Source organism: Arvicola amphibius, chromosome 4 (genome assembly GCF_903992535.2).
Source record: "Arvicola amphibius chromosome 4, mArvAmp1.2, whole genome shotgun sequence".
Taxonomy (NCBI): Eukaryota; Metazoa; Chordata; class Mammalia; order Rodentia; family Cricetidae; genus Arvicola; species Arvicola amphibius.
The window spans coordinates 24,870,127-24,889,927 of record NC_052050.1 but is presented as its reverse complement, the minus strand read 5'-3'; the positions used below and the strand labels follow the sequence as shown (position 1 = coordinate 24,889,927).

The 19,801-nt window shown below is 45.6% G+C and overlaps 1 protein-coding gene across 1 annotated transcript in view; it reads left to right on the top strand.

The window, feature by feature from the left end:
• The window catches only part of Skap1 (src kinase associated phosphoprotein 1), a 289,170-nt gene that overhangs the window by 246,976 nt on the left and 22,393 nt on the right, over positions 1-19,801 (top strand). Inside the window, exons 10-11 of the mRNA XM_038327961.1 lie at positions 6,120-6,170; positions 13,572-13,672. Of these exons, the coding sequence (XP_038183889.1) occupies positions 6,120-6,170; positions 13,572-13,672 (152 nt within the window). The remainder of the gene's footprint in view (positions 1-6,119; positions 6,171-13,571; positions 13,673-19,801) is intronic.

The window sequence follows — 19,801 nt, the reverse complement described above, 5'->3', positions numbered from 1 at the left end:
AAGGTTTTCAGCCAGACCACAAAAAAAATTTAGTTCTGAAAAATATGGTTTCAAAATTGGTATCCCCTGGGATTTCTGAACATTCCTGTTGAGCATGTGGGGGCCCTTGAGTTTTAAGTTTTCATTTGTAGAAGATTAAACTGCAGAGGATGACCAAGAGTATGAAAGTCAGACATTAAAATAGGAGGCTCTGGGGCTGGAGAGATGGCTCAGTGGTTAAGAGCACCTGCCGCTCTTCCAGAGGACTTGGGTTTAGTTCCCAACATCCACATTGGACAGCTCACAATTCCAGCTCAGAGGATTTCGTGCCCTCTTCTGGTCTCCATGGGAACCTGCATATGCTTGATAGGCATGTGTGCACGTTCACGCACACACACACACACACACACACACACACTAATAAATAAATGTTAAAATGAATCCTTTTGGGGGGTAGTTTTTTCCAAGACAGGGTTTCTCTGTGTAACAGTCCTGGCTGTCCTTGAACTCACTTGGTAGACCAGGCTGACCTCAAACTCACTGAAATCTGCCTGCCTCTGCCTCCCAAATACTGGGATTAAAGGCATGCACAACCCACCAGCACCCAGAATAAATCTTACAAAAAAAAAAAAAAAAAAAAAAAAAAAAAAAAAAAAAAAAAAAAAAAAAACAGGTTTTCCTAAACCTTTTCTCATCTTCCTTGAAGTTATTCTTCAGACCAGCACAGACCCAGATCCACAATTCAAGATTCCATATAAGGACATCTTCTATCAGGTCCTGAACCGTCTGGGACCTCAAGGCTAGAAGCCAGTGAGACATCTGAGACCATAGGAGAGCTGTAACTGGGGCCTTGTAGTGGCTATAATGGCAGCAGGATCCAGCTGTGTTCTCTAGAGAATCCCAGAAAAAACAAACAGAAAGAGATAAAGAGGCCTTTCTGGAAATGTCTGTGCATATTCTGAAGCTACCCACACAGCCCCAGAGGGTTGTTATAGACCCAGAAACCAGATTGCTTTATAATAAAGCATATAACTAGGGTTTTTTTTTTTTAATTAGAGTCAAATGGAAACAACATTCTGTGGGATTATCTTTCCCCCTGTTTAAATTGTCCGGGCACACAGGAAAAAGGAACGGTGACAGAAATCTAAACAAATAAAAATACAAAACAAACCCAGGTCCAAAACACAAAATGTAGAAGAATCAGTGCCATCTCTGGCCTTCTTCTAGCCTCCTGGCCTCTTGTCTTCCTCATCCCTGCTCTGTCTTTCTGTCTGACTGTCTGTGTATCTGAGCAACAGCATGAGGCTCTGCTTGGCCAGCACCAGCTGGAACCATGGCTGTCCCCCTACTCTCTGCTCACGTGGCCTCAGATGTGATGTCCTCAGATGTGACACCTTCTCAGACGCCACTGGAATTAAGCTTTGTCTCCAGTCGTGCTGATTGGTATTCATGTCCTTCTCCCCAGTTAGGGGGGACTCAGTTATTTGTGGAATTAAATTCTATGTCTTCCAAGTGTTGCTATTAGCACAAATGGAGTTTAATATCTTCTGCGTCGACCGTAACATGGAGCTAGGATGGACGTGTTGAGAGGAAACAGTTGAGATTGCCCAGCACACAACAGAGAACCAGTGTGTTCTTAGCTTCCTGCTGGTGTGTTCTATGGCCGTCAGAAGAGCTGCTGGAGCACACAGGAGCCTGGAGCTTGTCTAGGCGTGCCAGGGAATGGTTTATTTCTGTTTTTCTGGATGTTCCCTCTGCGCATCAAGTCTCCCTGCATTTCTCTTGCAGCTGCCACCACAGCACCTTGACATCTGGCTGCCCATTGATATATTCGCCATTTTTTTAAAAGCTGTCACTTTTTGTTTGGGAAAAATGCATTTCCCTCTTTTAGATGTGACCATTTTTTTCCTATTTCTTTCCATCGTTTGTTCTTTCTGGTATCAGTTTAGTCAATGTTGGGGTGGGGGTGCCAGAGCCATAGTTCAGAAAGGGGGTGCCAGAGACACAGTTCAGAAAAAGGGTGCCAGAGCCACACTTCAGAAAGGGGGTGCCAGAGCCACACTTCAAAAAGGGGGTGCCAGAGCCACACTTCAGAAAGGGGGTGCCAGAGCCACACTTCAGAAAAGGGGTGCCAGAGTCACAGTTCAGAAAGGGGGTGCCAGAGCCACACTTCAGAAAGGGGGTGCCAGAGCCACACTTCAGAAAAGGGGTGCCAGAGCCACACTTCAGAAAGGGGGTGCCAGAGCCACACTTCAGAAAGGGAGTGCCAGAGCCACACTTCAGAAATGGGGTGCCAGAGCCACACTTCAGAAAGGGAGTGCCAGAGCCACACTTCAGAAAGGGGGTGCCAGAGCCACAGTTCAGAAAGGGGGTGCCAGAGTCACAGTTCAGAAAAGGGGTGCCAGAGCCACACTTCAAAAAAGGAGTCAGGTGTCAGGGGCAGCTAGCGCTTCTCTGTCCCTCCTAGGTGGGTTCGGTGTCCTGTTCCTCTCAGCCTCTCATTAGTGTCCCTGACACTGTGCCAAGAATGTTGATTGAAATCGACTCTCCAGATACTGATGCTCATTTGTGATGCCCCATGGCTCCCGCCCATATTCACACAGTTAACAGGATCTTCTTCAACTGTTTTCCCAATTGAGATGAGATATTTGGGAATCAAGTAGAGCATTTAATGTAATAAGTGGGCAGTAATCTTCAGAGGTTAATTTGTTTAAAGCCTGTGTAAGATTGGGGTCCCATATGCCCTGTTAGGAGCAAGAACCATTATAATCTATTACTGTTTAAAGTTGAGCTAGCACATAAATTTTAATTCTCTCTTAAATGAAGATGTATTTCCATAGATATAATACTAAAACGCCGAATAATATTCTTATAAAGAAGTCCAATGAGCTCTTTAACCTAAAATATATATATATTCAAAATGGTCTTTTAAAAGGAAAATCTCAGGCCAACAAGATGCCTCAGTAGATAAAAAGGCCGGTCTCCAAGCCATATGACCCTTGTGGTGGAAGGAGAGAAGTAACTCTCTCAAGTTATCCTGTGACCTCCACATATACATCCTGATGCATGTGAGCACATGTGTATACACACACTCACACACAAAAAAGGAGCAATAAATAATAATAAAGCCCCTTTGTACAGATAACAAAAATAAGAAATTTAACTCCCTAACCCACCCTTCTTTTTAGTGAAAAGCCTTTTTTACAAGTCCCAGTTACATTATAATTGTGTTGATCTTAAACCTTGAGAGATGTCGGTTTGATTTCACAGAAGGGTTTGTGGTCGATCAAAATCTAAGCTAAGAAGGTACCAGTACTGTGCTCTTCATAGCCACTATAGAAGGGGTTTCCTCCACTGTGTGATAAGACCCCATCCTCAGTCCTCCGGAGATGCCTGGGACACAGCCCCAGGCCCACTGGTAACAAGGCTTCTTAACTGGAGGCCACTGTCAGTCACAGAGGACAAGGCAGGTAGGTAGAACAGAAGTGGGGACCAGAGGACAAGGCACGTAGAAGTGGGGCTAGGGTTTCCTGTTCACATCCCTCACCATAGGGCCCAGTAATGGTGGCAAATAGTGCACACGCTTAATGGTCAGCATTTTCTTCCTTTCTAGGTGACTCCAAAGGTACAATGGAAATCAGAGGATCTGCTCTGGGATCTGGCAGTGAAGTAAACAGAGAGTCCTTCAAGTTGTCCTTTTTTTATTTTATTTTATTTTTTGTATCATGACTAGATTAAGTGCCTGAAAGGATAAAGGATTCAAGTTTTAGTTTTCATTTTTATCATTGCAAATACATTTACATTCTCCTTTTTTACAAATGCAAAGAGCAGGCAGGCCACTTTCAATAATTTATTTTAAAATCAATGCTAATGAGGTTATGTCTCGTCAGTGGCCGAGTTTTACAATAAAGTCTGATTTATTTAGAAAAGATCTTTGGTGTAGCTTCCCATCTAATGGCGGTGGGAAGGAGGTGGAGTAGCAGGCATGGTGACCCTCCAACTTCGGATCCAATTTGTAATTCACAGCGGAGATCTGACCCAATTTACATTGATTAGAATGGGGAGGAAGAGACAGCTGTGCACGGACAGCAGAGGTAGGATAAACACTCTCTGCAAAAGTGCTTAAGCGCAGCACATTACTGGGCCCCATGATTGAGTTGTTTGATACCAGGAAAAGAGCTGCTCACTGTCCAAATTATTGGGCATCTCTACAAGAGGATGCACCAACTCACCCTCTGATACTGTCAGCCCTGTGAAACTGGCCCCGCGGCAGAAAGGAAACACATCACAGCGGACGGAGGATGGGAGGAAGAGGACAGTAGAGAGAGCTGTGTGAAAAGAATCGTGCTCAGTATGATTTATCTCTACGCGCCCTGTTTCCTGCATTTGATTTCATTCCTCCGTTACCTTACATCTTTGTCCCTCAAGGTCGATTTGGGAAGCACTACAGATGGGAAGCGGGACAGACGCACTGCTGGACCTTCAAAAGGCTGGGGAGATGGCTCAGCAGTTAAGAGCACTGGTTGCTTTTCCAGAGGACCAGGGTTCAGTTCCCACAACCCATATGGCAGCTCACAACTGTCTGTCACTCCGGTCCTAGGGATTCCAACATGCTCTTCTATGGGCACCAGGCACACGTGTGGCACACATACATATATACAGCTGCAATACTCATACGCATAAAATAATAAAACATTTCTTAAGAAATATATCTTCAAAGTGCTCCTTTTCCACAGGATGTGGGGCAAGTGCATGTGTCTGTCTGTCTGTCTGTCTGTCTGTCGACTGTGTGGCTATGTAAGACGAACGGAGAGAAGGGGAGAGTTGATGAGAAGAACAGTGAGCCTATTTCTACCTCATATATATGTATATATACATTAAACCTCTGTATTATAAAATAGGGTTATTAAATGTTACTCTAATACACATACTTTCTTAATAAAGGCCCGGTTCCTATTATATCAAGAAGTATGAAGCTCGAGATGAAACAGGTTAATGAGGGTAAAAAACTTGGGCCAATCACATTGTGACTTTGGCCATATAAACACTTGACTGGAGTTAGACACCAGCATTGACTTAGAACCCATTGTGAATCCACAGCAATTAATTAAAAGACCATTCCATCTGCCCTCAGGAGCCTATACTCTAATGAACAAGGCAGGCTAAATAAAACAGTAAAAAGATAACTACAGGCCTCAAGTACTAGGAACATAAAACCATGTACATGACCAGCCTCCGATACAGCTGAACAAAAATGGATGTGTTAAGGACTAATTAATCACAAAAGGTTTAAAACTCACTACCAATCTCTCTCTCTCTCTCTCTCTCTCCCTCCCTCCCTCCTCTCTCCTCTCTTTCTCTCTCTCTCTTTCTCCCCCTCCCTCTCTTCCCTCTCCCTTTCCCTCCTTCTCTCTCTCTCTTCCTCCCTCCATTCCCTCTCCCTCTCTCTCTCTTCCTCCCTCCCTTCCCTCACTCTCTCCTCTCTCTCTCTCTCTCTCTCTCTCTCTCTCTCTCTCTCTCTCTCTCTCTCTCTCTCTCTCTCTCAAACCCAAACTCTGGAATGACTAAAACCAAAGAATATGTCTGCATATATAATAAATACAAGAAAGAATTCCACAAAGAAAGAAGAAATGAGGGCTGAGGAAAAGAACCGGGTTAAATGATAAGCCCCTTGGTGATTAGATGGGTTGGAAGCCCCGTCAAGGCAGGAACTCTGGCGTGCTTGTCTGTTGTGTGTCCCCTGTTCCTAGTGCAGCTTTCAGTACATGCTGTGTACTTCAGAATGTTCAGAAATGAATACTGAATAGAAAGGGAAAGAGAAGATGGCCGATCTGAAGGTGAGGGATGACTGGGGAGGGGAAAGAAGAAGAAAACATGTTAATGAGACCTCCTTCAAAGGAGAGAGAGTTCCCTAAGTAGACATGACAGCACATGCCTGTAATCCCAGCTCTTGAGACAGAGGCTCAGGTAGGGAGATCATGTGTTCAAAGCCAGCCTGGGCTCCATAGCAAGCCCCTGCTTTAAAACACAAGAAAGGGGAGGAGGTCAATGAACTCAGAGAAAGGTCACCCCTCAAAAGGAAAAGCGTGAAGACCGAACCCCACACACTGATGGCTAATACTGATCTTTTGTCCCCTCAGATGACGGCCATGATTTAGAAGAGGATGCCAGCGGCACTCATGGACGGCGAGGTATGAGACCCGGCTGCACAACCCAGGGTGGAACAATGGGGCTTCTAGTTTGAGAAAGCACTACCGTCACTGGACTCTCTAATGAATAGGTTCCTGGTACATGACCCCAACAGCCAAAATTGACTGACTGGCCAGAGAAGTGCCTTAACTTTAAAAGCAGACACCCAATCACTCTAATCGATGTCCTAGCACAGCCGAGATTTGTCTTCAGAAGGTGGGAAGCCAAACCAGATATTTATTTTTTCCTATCAGTATTTCTTAAATCGGTGCAGTGAAAATAGAATTGCCTCATCTCTAAGAGATCAGAGGATTGAGAATGGGAAGGATGGAAATGTCTCCTCCCTGAGAGGCCCGGAGATTGCAAGTTCAGAGGGGAATGGAAATGTGTCAGATCTGAAAAGTGAAGCCGGGGTGAAGGATAGAACGACCTGGGGGGATGCTGACTTCAGATGGCCTGGTTTGATTCCAGGCACATTTGGAGATGAATATGTAACAGGTTTGTTGAATACAAAATTACATCTTCTTCATCCCAGACTGTTAGCAGTGCCCCAGGCTGTTAGGGAGCCCATCTCTCCCAAGGTCAGATGCCCTGGCAGTCTCCTAAGTGGGCCGAGGACTTACTCCTTCATTGTCAGTGAGGGGATGTTGCCCGTTGTTTGGACCGCCTCAAGGACATTCCGTCAGCAGAACTGGATTCAGAAGTGATTTGGAGACCAGCAGATTTCCTACCCTCGTAGGATCTATGAAAATCTTAAGCCTGGGAGTTCTCCGGTTCCCGCCCTGCTCTCGCTTGGTTTCTTGTTTTCTCATTTTTCTCTTGACTCCCCTCCTTCTCATTCATAGTTATTTAGCAGAATCTCTTTTCCCTTTTTCATCTTTGCGGGGAAATGAATTCGTGTGTGTGCGTGCGTGCGTGCGCGTGCGCGTGTGTAGGTCAGAGGACAACTTCCGGTGTTGGTCTTGGGCCTGACCCTCCACCTTGTTTGTCACGGGCAGGATACCTTTGTTGTTTTGCCACTACGCTGGTTGTCTGGCCTGCTGACCAATGATCATAACTAAAGAATCTTGTCTCCCATCCTGGATTCTGGAGATTAAAACCTATATATATTCCTGCTTGCTGGACACATGCTTCCCCACCCCTGCTGGAAGTGACTACGCAAGGCTTAGTGAGGGACTCGGGTTCACAGGCCCACCTTCTCTCAGGGAAGGGGGCGGCAGTCAGTGGCATCACAGGTTGTGCTACCGAAGCAGAGGAGAACGCATGTGGGATGCAGAAGCTTCGAGGAGATTAGGGAGCTTCAGGCACGGGGAATTAAGTCCTCTGAGACCTAATTTCTGAAGTTTGGTTGTGATCCTTAGCCCTAACGACTGAGCTATCTATCTCTCCAGCCCTGAAACCTAATTTCTGTCATTTTCTACTTGCTATATGGAATCCTAACAGAAAATCCATTCTGACCAAGCAGGTCCCAAATAAGGCTTTTCTCAACCAATTTCCATCACCAACCAGCATAGGAAGATACACCCTAGATGGACGTCTTGGGTGGGATAGCTGGAAGCTTCCTATGGCCAACACTGTATTAACTCCAGTCAGGAAGTATCAGTCTCCTGAAAACGTCTACCAGTCCCTTCCCACACTCCCCTCCTTTCATTTTCCCCTTCTGTGTGCTCTCTCTCTCTCTCTCTCTCTCTCTCTCTCTCTCTCTCTCTCTCTCTCTCTCTCTCTCTCTCAGGTTTTATCTGGGAGGTGAGAGATTTATTTTTTAACTATTCCAACAGGTATAATTCAAGTAGGAATTTTTTTTAAGAGGTCTTTTGTTCCCCATACTTTCTGCCTCCCAAATAGGTGTCGTTAACATAAGGCTCCGCTCTAAATATGTTTCCGCGGCTTGTACTTCCCACCAGTTATAATGATTGGTGACTCGGCGATTAAAAACAGGAAGACTTTTCGCTCTCTCTGCAGAATCCGAGGCAGGGATTTTTATTATTTGTGTTTACTTATTTATTTATTGAATTTATACAGTGCCTTCTCTCCGAAGAAGCTGTAGAACCTGCAACACATATGTAACTTCCCAATGTCATCTTTTAGTTTTATAGCAACAAAATATAGAGATCTGGGGGAAGGGCCAGCAACCTCTATGAAGGCATTTAAAGGCTGGGACAGAGTAAATTCTTAGGTAGGTTGTAGATCAACTGTATACGTTTGCTTCTTTTAGTTTTTCTCAGGTATCTGGGAGGGAAAGGCTTTAAGCAAACTAGCCTGCTCTCCTGCCTTTCCCCCTCAGGGGCTAGGGTATCTGGCATCTGAGGACTTTTCTCCTCTACCCCACAGACCCTGTTGATGCCATGCTTCCTCTGACAGAACTGCTAACGTTTTTTAAAGCCCAACTCTAGATCTTATCTGAAGAGGGAGGGAGGACAGGAATTCAGTGTCTCCTGATTGAGTGTTAATGACCCTGTAAGATGCAATTTCTTTCATTTTATTCCGTTACCTGGAAAATCTATCATGGCCTTGTAGTATTGATTGCCCAGTCTATAAAGAGCTCGCTCTACAGCATGAGTGTTAGTAACAGGGTTACTGAGAGACTCTTCAACACCTCCGATTTTCTCTCAATTCCAGCCTGGCAGTCCTGTAGTGGATCTGACGCTAACAGTCTTTAGTGACAAGATCATATTTCCCTGCCTTGCTGTGACAAGGTATCTTCTGGGTAGCCCAAAGCAAGACTCACTCTGGCCTGTTTGTATAAAAATTTCCTTTGCTTGGCTGTGCATAGCTGTGGAGATGCAAGTCACTCTTAGAGATATCAAATCCCTGCCCAAAGAAGACCTTGCAATGGGCTCTCCTCTCTCTGTGTGTCTCTCTCTCTTTCTTCTGTCTCTATCTATTTCTCTCTCTATCTGGCTCTGTCTGTCTCTGTGTCTGTCTCCATCTCTCAACAATTGTGGGTACACCAGGCATGGTCTTAGAAGCACCCAGTCATCTCAGAAGAGCAGAAAAAGTGATTATTCATGAGTTTTCCATCCTGGAGACCCTCAAAGGCCCACTGTAGTGCCCACCGACAGAGAGCTCTTACACCAAGGAAAAGGAAGGGTCTACAGGCTCCTGCCGCTCTTACCTTTCGGATTTCCAAAACCAACCGTGAGTGGAGCATCGGCCAGCTAAAGTTTTGACCTGATTAAAGGAACAGATGAGGTGGGAACTAGGACCTTTGGTTGTTCCCCATACCTCAATCACACTTGCAAAACTAAGGGGCGTAGTGAATGGCCCCCGGTGAGTTTTTCCAGGCTTCCAAAACTGTTCCTAGAGCAGCAGTGGGTGTCTGCTCTGAGTGTGCTAAAGATGGCAGCCCCCCTGGCTTGGTTGAGACCAGAGCATTTCAAGACACCGTTTACAGAGTTTTGGACCCAGCTCTCACTGGGCCCTACTCTCTTGTAGGTTTGTTTTCAAGCTTTCTGTCTCTGCCGTTCCTAATTTAAACAGCTGTGCCTAATGCCAGGCTTCGCTGACAGGTTGCATTCATCAAGAAAATGTAAACAGCACACTGAGGCACCTTTAGCCTCCTTTCCCCGGTCTCGGCTTGGACTCTGAAGTTACCCAGTGTCCTAACAGCTAAACTCAGGGAGGACAGACAGCTTTTGTTGTTCCTGAAGACAAGGAAAACTAGACAGGTGTCCTGGTCCTTTGCCTAGGTGCTTCCGTTGACCCTGTCACCAGGAGCACCAGCCTGGACTCCATCAGAGGAGAAACGCCCACCACCAGTCACAAAAGCCTGGTGTGGAGTGATAAATGATTTGTAAGAACACCTGGAAAAGAGAAAAACAATTCTGTTTCAGCTCTTTGTGACACTCTGCTCGCTTGAGGCTTAGCCTCCCCTACAAGGGATTAGAAAGAGTAAGACACTCCCAGCCCCACCCCCATTTTCTCTAGAAAAACTCCTTCTCAGCTCGGCTAGCAATTTAAATGCAGTGATCATAGCCATTAGCTTCCCTATCATTGTAATTGTTGTTAATTGTTATAACTGTTTTAGTTATTAGTGTTGTCATTATTGCTCTAGGTCCTCTGTCTGTTTTATGCTGAATATATTAGAGCTTTTGCTTTTGAATTACCAGGCTTTATTTAGTGCAGAGTTATGTCTTTTTTTTTTTTTTTTTTTTGAGAGACATTGAGAAATGCTGGCATTAAGCTTTATTCTTTTGTTTTTCATTCCAAATGGACAGACTGGAAAAAAAAATAATTAGATGGAATAATGTCCTCAAAATGAGAATGGGGATGTTTTGAATTAATTAACTGGTCAGGAGATTGCACTGTTTCTGACTCAGGCTGTTGCCAGCGTGGTGGGAACCTAACTGAGCCAAAGCCAGTGCACAGAGGCGAGCCTTGCTGTCAGGCTCCTAACTCCTTCCACTATAGAAACCTGTGTCTGCTCTCATTCTCCTCTGAGGATGAGCCAGCCTGGTGCAGGCAGAGTGAACCCACCCTGTGGACTTGCAGACCGGCAGGCCCTTCGTGGGCCAAGCTTCAGGAATGAAATCTTGCTCAGCTGCACCTCCTCCCAACTTCAAGGTGTTTTGGTAACCCTAGGGAGGTCCCAAGGAGCCTTCCGGGATCCCTCAGACTCCACGAAGTTCCCTCTTAGGCAGAGCATCCTCCACCTCTTTAGGACTCTGGTCCACAGCACCTCCCCCACTAGAGGGTAGCCTTGAGAGCAGGGACTGTGCATGACTGGCGCGGGATTCCCAGTGTGGACCACAGTCCCTGGCATTTAGTTAAGTGCTGTGTGCAGACCTGATAGACGCCAAGGAATGAGTTTGTGAATGAGTCCACAACTGTGTAAATATGAGTCACGCAAGTTAAACAAGGATCTTGCAATACGGGGTCCAACCTTGTCCAGCTAAAGAATGACTCCCCCATTGACCTCCTTAATACCAACATACCTTTGTCTAGAAAGCAGGTTGAATATGTTCCCCGGCTTTAGCCCGGTCATTCTGATTAACTTTTCAGAGCTGTGTGTCATGGTCCTTCATCTTGGGCTAGGCTGTGCCCTGGGTTCTTGAACGCCAAAGGCCGTTCTATATTCTTTGTGTCTTAGAAGTCTCGTGGCATTCCCTTTATAGTTGATTGAATCTGTCTCCCTATCTCCCTGAGTTCCAGCTCCCTGCGTTTTGAAACAGAATCTCTCTCACTATATAGCCCAGGCTAGTCTTGAACTCACCTTATAGCCCAGATTGGCCTCATACTCAAAGCCATCCTTCTGCCTCGGCCTTCTGATTTCTGGGATTATAGGTATGAACCAGTGTACCTGCTTTTTACTGTGCTTGTAGTTTAGGTCATTCCCCAGGTATTCTCTTGCACAATTATCAAATCTTGGTAGGAATCTCATACATATCCAAAAGGTACCTTAGGAGCTGTCTCATACCCAAGCACACTGAGGGAGCAGAAACTCGAAGTGTCTATGCACTGGGCCAGAAAATGCCATGAAAGCACTGCACGTCTTCCCCTTCATACATAGCTAAACTGGGTCTTTTAAAATCTGTTCTAAAAAAAAATTTCTCTGCCATCTACAAATCCACAAAGGATATTGATGTCAATTGGCTTCTCATCCTAGCCGTAGTCAAACTCTCGGGGTGATTTATATACTCCCTTACAATGAGAATGTGTAGCATCTCCTCTGGGGAAACTGTCATCGCTTTTCAAGGTTGATATTTCTCTATCGTTTCATGCACCGATGTCCCCCAAAATATATGCTTTCTCTTTTCAACAGTTAGCATTTTTCTCCCGACGTATTTTTCTTCCCAACATCTTAAGTCGATGGCAGGAGGTTTGCTGGGCGGCTGTTTTGTTTGCTGCCCTCTGTTGTCTACTGCGGAGACAAACAATTCTCTGTGTAAAGAAAACACGCCCCAGCCTCTGTGGTTGACATTTTTCTTTCTGTTTGCAATCTGCTCTCACCTAAATGAGTCAGTCTCTCGTCTGTTTTTGTGCACTTTAAGATGCCTAATAAGAGTCGTTTACAAAGACATATAGGGATTCGTTCCACTGCGCCTCTGTTATTTGAATTATTCATAAGTTAGGGACAAATTGTTGTGGGTGGGCAAGTACAGCCAGGTCCTCTGTGCCCCACTGACCATTTGTTCTGCATCTGTTCCCATCATGAACAGCCTTAGAACCATCCGTGCTCGTGAGAGGGTCCAAACAAATTTACAGTAGGTAGGAACTGATGAAACACAGTCCCCAAAAAGTCACACAAATTTTTTTCATTTTGCTTTTCAAGACAGAGTCTCAGAATGTAACCCCAGATTGACTTGGAATTCGTGATCCTCCTGCATTAGCCTCCCAAGTGCTGGGATTACGGACAGGTACCAGCTAAAACTCATGGAGATTTTAACTACATCACAGGACTCCTCGAGCCTGTCAATCAAATTTCACCGTTGGCAGGTGCCAGGCTCACAGCTCTCATATGAAACATTCTAAGAAACACAGAATATCCGTGGTCCAGTGGGCATTAGCTCTCCTGCCATTCAAATCCCCAGATGTTCTCCCACTTTGTACGCTAGTGTTTAACCTTTCCGGGTAGGAGAGGATCAATATGAATTCTTCATTGTTAAGAATCGATGGCTGTCCTGTGGCATCATTGCCATCTAGTCTCACTGAGAAGCCCAGTAAATCTCTCCAGTGCTTTCTAAAGCTTGGTTTGTTGTCTTCAGTTGCTTTCATTTTTAATGCAGATCACTTTGGTTTCTGTTCCCCGGGGGCTTGCAGATAAATCTTGGCAGACATGTTCAGGGTCTACAAATGAGATGCTGGAAAAGGGCCAGCCCACCCAGAATTTAGTTGTAATGGATGAGACACCCCCATGGCTCCACTTAAAGACTGGGCTATTCGTTTCAGTATTTATTGGTGACTACCTCATGAAGTACCTGGGTGGGAAGGGCCTGGGATAAAGCTCCTGTGTAACAGAGGAGGCCAAAATGGAAGCCATGATGCAGAAGAATGCTGGCTGACTCAGCCTCCCCTGTAGCTAGGGAGAAGGATCTGTTCCTTCAATGCATAAAAAAAGAGACATACTCGGATATTTAGATGGCTCGGGTCAAGAAAGTCTGCTGGGAAACATCTTTGTTCCACTTGTTTGCAAACTAACTGAGAGGTTATGTGTCTGATTTCCTTCTGTTAATAAATACATCTATTACCATATTGCTGAGTAGAATTTCCTACTAGGGGTGATCTCTAAATATTTTATGTGAGTTAGTGATCTCCCCCTCCTGTAGTCCTTTGCTTAGATTGAGTGTCATCTGGGGCCCCCCAAATCTTAAGTTCCCCCGAGACTATATCGAAACCCTGACTTCCACTTGCAACAAAACTGGCTCCTTTCATCTTTGCTTTTTTTTTTTCTTCTCTTTGATCAGTGGACTGTGCCAATTATTACCAGGGCCTATGGGATTGCCATGGTGACCAGCCAGATGAACTGTCCTTCCAACGAGGTGACCTCATCCGCATTCTGAGCAAGGTAAAGACACGGACTGTGGGACCCGAGTCCAAAGTCCATGTTTTCCCTCTTGTTAAGGTAGCTACCATAATCAGAATCATCGGATGCTGCAGCATCTCTCTCTGTATAGTACATGGCTCTTCTGACCAAAATTCCCTTTAATGTATAATTGTTAGGGAAATTTCTTACTTAAAAATTCAGGCTCAGGAATCATTTTTCACATGTAAAAATACAATAAAGCATATATATATATATATATATATGTATATATATACATACATATATATAATAAAGTAGGTACAATACTAAAATTATGGCAATCAAAATTTGATGTTTTCCAAGGATTTATGATACATAAAGGCCACACTATGTACATAATTTATTACTTTGTAATACTATTGAAAACATTCTGGCTAGGTAAACTGCCTTCTTATCTCATTTATAGATAAATGAGATGATAATATAATTACCTATGAGAGGAGGAGTCAGAACCAGTTAGCTCAATTGGTTTGAGCCAGCGCTGATAAGACCAACCTATGGAATCCAATCCCACACAGCCCAGCTAACTTTATTCTCTTCCTTAGGCATAAGTTAACCCCTAGACACAGCTAATGCATACTGTTGTTGGTCATAAAGCAACAGGGCTTTGTTTTAAAGGGAGGGATTGGATGATTGCCTGTCTATCATTATGGGGAGAATCTTCTGGAGTCATAGGCTACAGTTCGAGGGAACTGTTCCTCTTCGTTCTTGTAAAATGCAAACAAAAAAGACCACACATATTATATAACCAGACTAAGATGACATGTTCTGTGCCTAAGAGAATGTATCATGAAGGACTCTATGCATCGGCTCCATATCTACGGACACGGTTTTGAAGTAGGCATAATTTGCTCTTTAATTGCTGAGTATATGGACTCCATGGAGGAGAAATGAAAACCTGTTGTGCTGTTAACACTGTATTTGCTGTTTCTCTTTATTCTGTGGCTGGTATTACTTACACCAAGGATCTGTTTGTGCTTGAAATATGCTATAAGCTCCTTTCAAACAAACCAAGGGGTGAGCAAAATGGCTCAGTGGGTAAAGGCGCTTGTGGCCAAGGCCAGAGACCTGAGTTCAATCCCAGAGATATGGTGGAAGGAGAGAACTGACTCCCGAAAGTTGTCCTCTGACCTCCACAGGGGCACTGTGGCATACACAATAAATAAATATAAATTGTGATTTAAAAAGGAACAGACCAAGTCTGACTCCAGGTATTTTCCAGTGATTCCAATGAATCAGGCCCCTTAAAACAAGAACTAGCCAGGTGGTGATGGTGCACACCTTTAATCCCAGGACTCAAGACGCAGAGACAGGCGGGTCTCTATGAGTTTGAGGCCAGCCTGCTCTACAGAGCAAGTTCCAGGACAGCCAGGGCTATTACAAGAGAAACCCTATCTGGAGGGGGAGGAGGAAGTAAATTCAGACTTAGCCCTTTGCAGGAAGGTAAGAGCTTTGCAGGTCCTGCTGGGGGAGGTCACGATGTTCTCGTGACTTCTCTGGCCACTCTAACTCAGCACCACCCTACTACCATTTCGGTGCAGCTCCAATACACCAAGAATAAATTGGAAGGAAAGAAGGGAGTGGACATTGGCCTGATTGGTATTTCAAATGCCCGAAAGCAAGGTTTGCCGTGTAATAGAATTTGTGTACATTACCGTGCTGGCATTACAGGGTAATCGAGTTATCCACTCAGGTGTGACCAGGCCTCTGTTTGCCCAGAGCCTGCAGGTGAACAAATTAACTGTTTACATTGTCTGGAGGTGCCTGCAGCTGGAGGGGGAGCACAGAGCCAGGCTGGCGGCTGGCTGGCCTTCTCTCTCCGTCATGATTATTTTGTTTGTTTTACATGTCTTTTGCCTTTGTTAATGGCTTCTCACTGGGGGTCCCATTCCTCCAGTTAGATCTAAGGGGCTGTGCAGTGACCTGTCCCGCAATATAGCTTGGTGTGCGGTTACCATGGCTGTGGTATTTCTATGAGATGCCTAAGAACCTTAGACTGGTCGTTTAAAGTCAACCTCTGTTCCCCCTCCTCCACGTCTACATGCTAATGCGTCAGAGTTTAATTCGGTTGAAAATGCCTGGCTGCCTTCATTCTGTCGGTTTCTTTCTCCACTCTTCCGGAAGGTTCCAAGTCCATTAGTATTTCTGTCCCCTAAGCTGTACCAGGTGCCTCCCTCCCTCATGTTGCTAGTCCCTGGAAATGGGAGGTAGTAGTAGTACAAGCAACGTTTCTTTCCGAAGCCACCTTCCGGTTTAACATCGGTTTTGGGGAGCATCTGGGACTGGATTTGCCTTGATTCTATTACCTAACTCAATCAGAGCCCTTGGACAGGAAAGAACCTTGCAAGACCTCCCACCCTATTTGTTTGCCTCTAAAAGACACAAACCACTCAGTTCATACAGATAAGAGATTCCAGAACCATCCAGAAGCTCAGCCATTCGGTGCTCTCTGGAATTGTCTCTCATACCCTTCCCATGTCAGCCCCAGCTGGCTTCCTTTGCTGGAGCCAGCTTACCCCTCATACCTGGAACAAGGGACCAAAATAAGCTAGATGGCCGGGCGGTGGTGGCGCATGCCTTTAATCCCAGCACTCGGGAGGCAGAGGCAGGCGGATCTCTGTGAGTTCGAGACCAGCCTGGTCTACAAGAGCTAGTTCCAGGACAGGCTCCAAAGCCACAGAGAAACCCTGTCTCGAAAAACAAAACAAAAAATAAATAAATAAATAAATAAATAAAAAAAAAAAAAAAATAAGCTAGATAGAGTTTAGTCCAAGAACATGACGTCTGGGGAACCCCACCTTCACTGGGCATGAGAAGCCTCTGCTAGAAACCGGCACACATCTGTTTCCCTGAGAAATGGATGGCACAACGATACACCTTAGCTCACCTGGGCTTGTTTCCTCACCTGTACCACGAGTGAGTCATTTCTCCCACCCGAGACACTCCCGTTCTAAACACAGGGGGTCTGATGTTGCAAAGCTGCACAAGAATCCACACAGAACTCTGTCTTAGCTTTAATTGCTTACTCCATTTAAACAGCAAACATTCCAGCTACCAACTCTTTGGTCTTCACCCCCAGGTTCAACTGGTTTGCCCCTCTCTAAATAAAACTTACGACGCTAAGGATCAAATCCAGGGCCGTGTGCATGGTAGGCCCTAGATATTCCATAGCTAAATCCATAGCCCTTTATTAAAGAGATCCTGTACCGAGTGTGATGACCTGCTCACTTAATCCCAGCACTCAGGAAGCAGAGACAGACAAATGTCTGTGAATTTAAGGCCAGCCTGAGCTACATTTTGAGTTCCAGGGCAGGCAGGGCTACCTAATAATAAAGAGACCCTGTCCTAGGAAGGCTCTGAAGAGGGTGTCCGGAGGGAAGGGTTTGGGGGGGGGGGCGGGGTGAGCAGATCGGAGGAGAAAGATGTCAGCTTTTGCCTTGGCTCCTGCTGCTCCCTGCTGGGTTTGAGGGATTTGTTTGTTTGGTTTGTTTTTTTTTTATTATTTAATATGTATTGGTGTTTTGCCTGTATATATGTTTGTGCCCTTAGAGACCAGAAGAGGGTTTTGGGTTTCCTGGAACTGGAGTTACAGATGGTTGTGGGAGCTGGGAATTGAATTTGGATCCTTTGGAACAGTAGCCAGTGCTCTGAACCATTGACCCATCTCTATGTCCCAGAGAGGGGGGGGGGGGTACTCCATAGTTAACCAAATGCCTACCTTCTATCCTGTTCTCGAGCAGGTTACTTGTGTGACTTTGGAAAAAAATCACTTAAACTTTCAGGCTTTAATGTTATTATCTGCAAAAAAGTAGGCCAGTTTCTGTTCATAAGGTTGTGATCAGAGAATTTATGTGAAAAAGTATGTAGCCCTTAATTAATGACAGCGCATACATTCTTCTCTCTCATACACTAGCACCACACTGAATCTACCTTTTGGTGTTGAGTGTTTACTAGGAGTTCAATAAATTATTGGTCAGGTAAGAGCAGAATGAGGGCCAGCAAGATGGTTTGGTGTGTAAAGATGCCTACCAGCAAGCCTGTCACTTGAGTTTCATTCTTGGGACCCCATGGCACAGCAGAAAGAAAGAACCAACTCCATCCCGGGCAGTGGTGGCCCACGCCTTTAATCCCAGTACTCAGGAGGCAGAGGCAGACAGACCTCTGTGAGTTCGAAACCATCCTGGTCTACAGAGTGAGTTCCAGAACAGGCTTCAAAGCTATACAGAGAAACCCTGTCTTGAAAAACCAAGGGGAAAAAAAAAGAACCAACTCCCAAAAGTTGTCTCTGAGCTCCACACACACAAACACAAGCTGTAGCATTCACTTTCGTACACACATATAAATAAATTTAGTTCCATTTTTCTTTAATGGAAAAAGTGGTTCATATACCAAGCATTCCTCAGACACCCCATTGGTTGAGACACAGAGTTCTCACTACCCAGTGAAGAGGCCTACATGGAAATCCATTATGTCTTCTGTGGTTTAGGAATCTCATCACTGACCCCAGAAAGAGCCTCCAAACTCCTCTTCCAGAAGAAGCCAGAGCCGTGTAGCCTATCTCACAAGCAGTAACAAGGACACAGTTAGCAGAAAGCCCTCCTGCTGACCGCCGCTCAGCACGTCCAGACCCCATGCAGCTTCATGCCCACTTAACTCACTGACTTCCAATTTGGGTCTTAAAATATTTTAGAGGAAGATTTTTAATAACGAAGCGGATGTGAACATCCCGCGGATGCTCCTGCACCCCTTTTGGGCCCAGAAATTTCTGAACGGCTTTTTCTAGTAAGAGCTTCCCTTCCTCCCCACCCCCACCCACCCACCCAGGAGAAGGGGGACACAGCTCAAGCCACAGCGGGGTGTTTAGCGCTCTTCAGTGCCTCCAGATTGTGGCGCCGATGCAGGTCTCCTCAGACATAACGGATCACTCCTGAGAGCCTGCCGCTCGTAAATTACTTCCCACGATGCCAGCGACCACCGCAGAATTCAAGTTTGAATAGAGCAGGGAAAAGGTGTTTGAGAGGCCTGTTCACTCAGCTGCATTTTAATTTCCTTTTCAATCTTGTCCCAATTAATTTCACAGAATTAATCTCACAGAAGCAAACACGGCAGCACCGAGGCTGTGGTTTTGAGTGTGACGGTCGCTCTGCCTGAACGTGAAATAGGAGCTAATATAAAAATCCATCTGCTGCGTTTGAAATACACGCCGGCTGCCGCTCGGTCCTGTTTGACATTCCAGGCATCAACAGGGGGGGGGGTGATTTGGGGGTTAGTGGCCATCAGTACCTGGCAGGGGTTCAACAACAGGTGTACTCCAAAAATCCATTCTGTCTGAGCAGCAGGCCTAACAGGGCAGGTGCTGAATCACCTTCAGTGCAGTGACACCATGCCCCGGCTTGCCTCCTTGTCTCGGAGGATGGCAAGGCCCTTCCGTGAGCCAGCACCTCTACGGTCGCTTATTATTGGTGGGGAGAAAAAGAAGTAAAATGCCTCCATCTGGTCAGGCAGGGGTGGCGCGCACCTTTAATCCCAACACTTGGGAAGCAGAGGCAAGCCAATCTCTATGAGTTCGAGGCCAGCCTGGTCTACAAAGCAAGTTCCAGGACAGCCAGGCAGGGATACAGAGAGAAACCTTGTCTTGAACACCCCCCCCAAAAAAAAAGAAAGATGCTTCCATCAAATAAGAGAGATCACAAGATCTCAAGTCCCCTTTCAGAGAAGTGGCATGCCTTCCAGCCAGCAAGGTCTCTCTCCCTAGAGAACTTTTCTTCTAAATGATATAGGTGTTTCTTTTGCTGGTTGAGATAGCACAGGCCGAGTGTCTACTGCGAAAAGTCAGTCTCCAGTCCCAGAAGTGATTTACGAGGTATACCGCCAATTAAAAAGAGAAACTTCTTGCGGGGGAGGGGGTCACACACCTTTAGTCCCTGCACACTGAGGCAGAAGCAAACAGCTCTCTGTTGAGTCTGAAGCAGCCTGGTTCTGACCCAGCCGGGAACACATCTTGAGACTGATTCAAAAAACACAAAGAGAAATTCAGTTGACTGGAAAGAAGAACCCACCCCTGACCACATGAATAGGTAAAGTGAGTCACGTGGCTGCATCTCTGAGGCT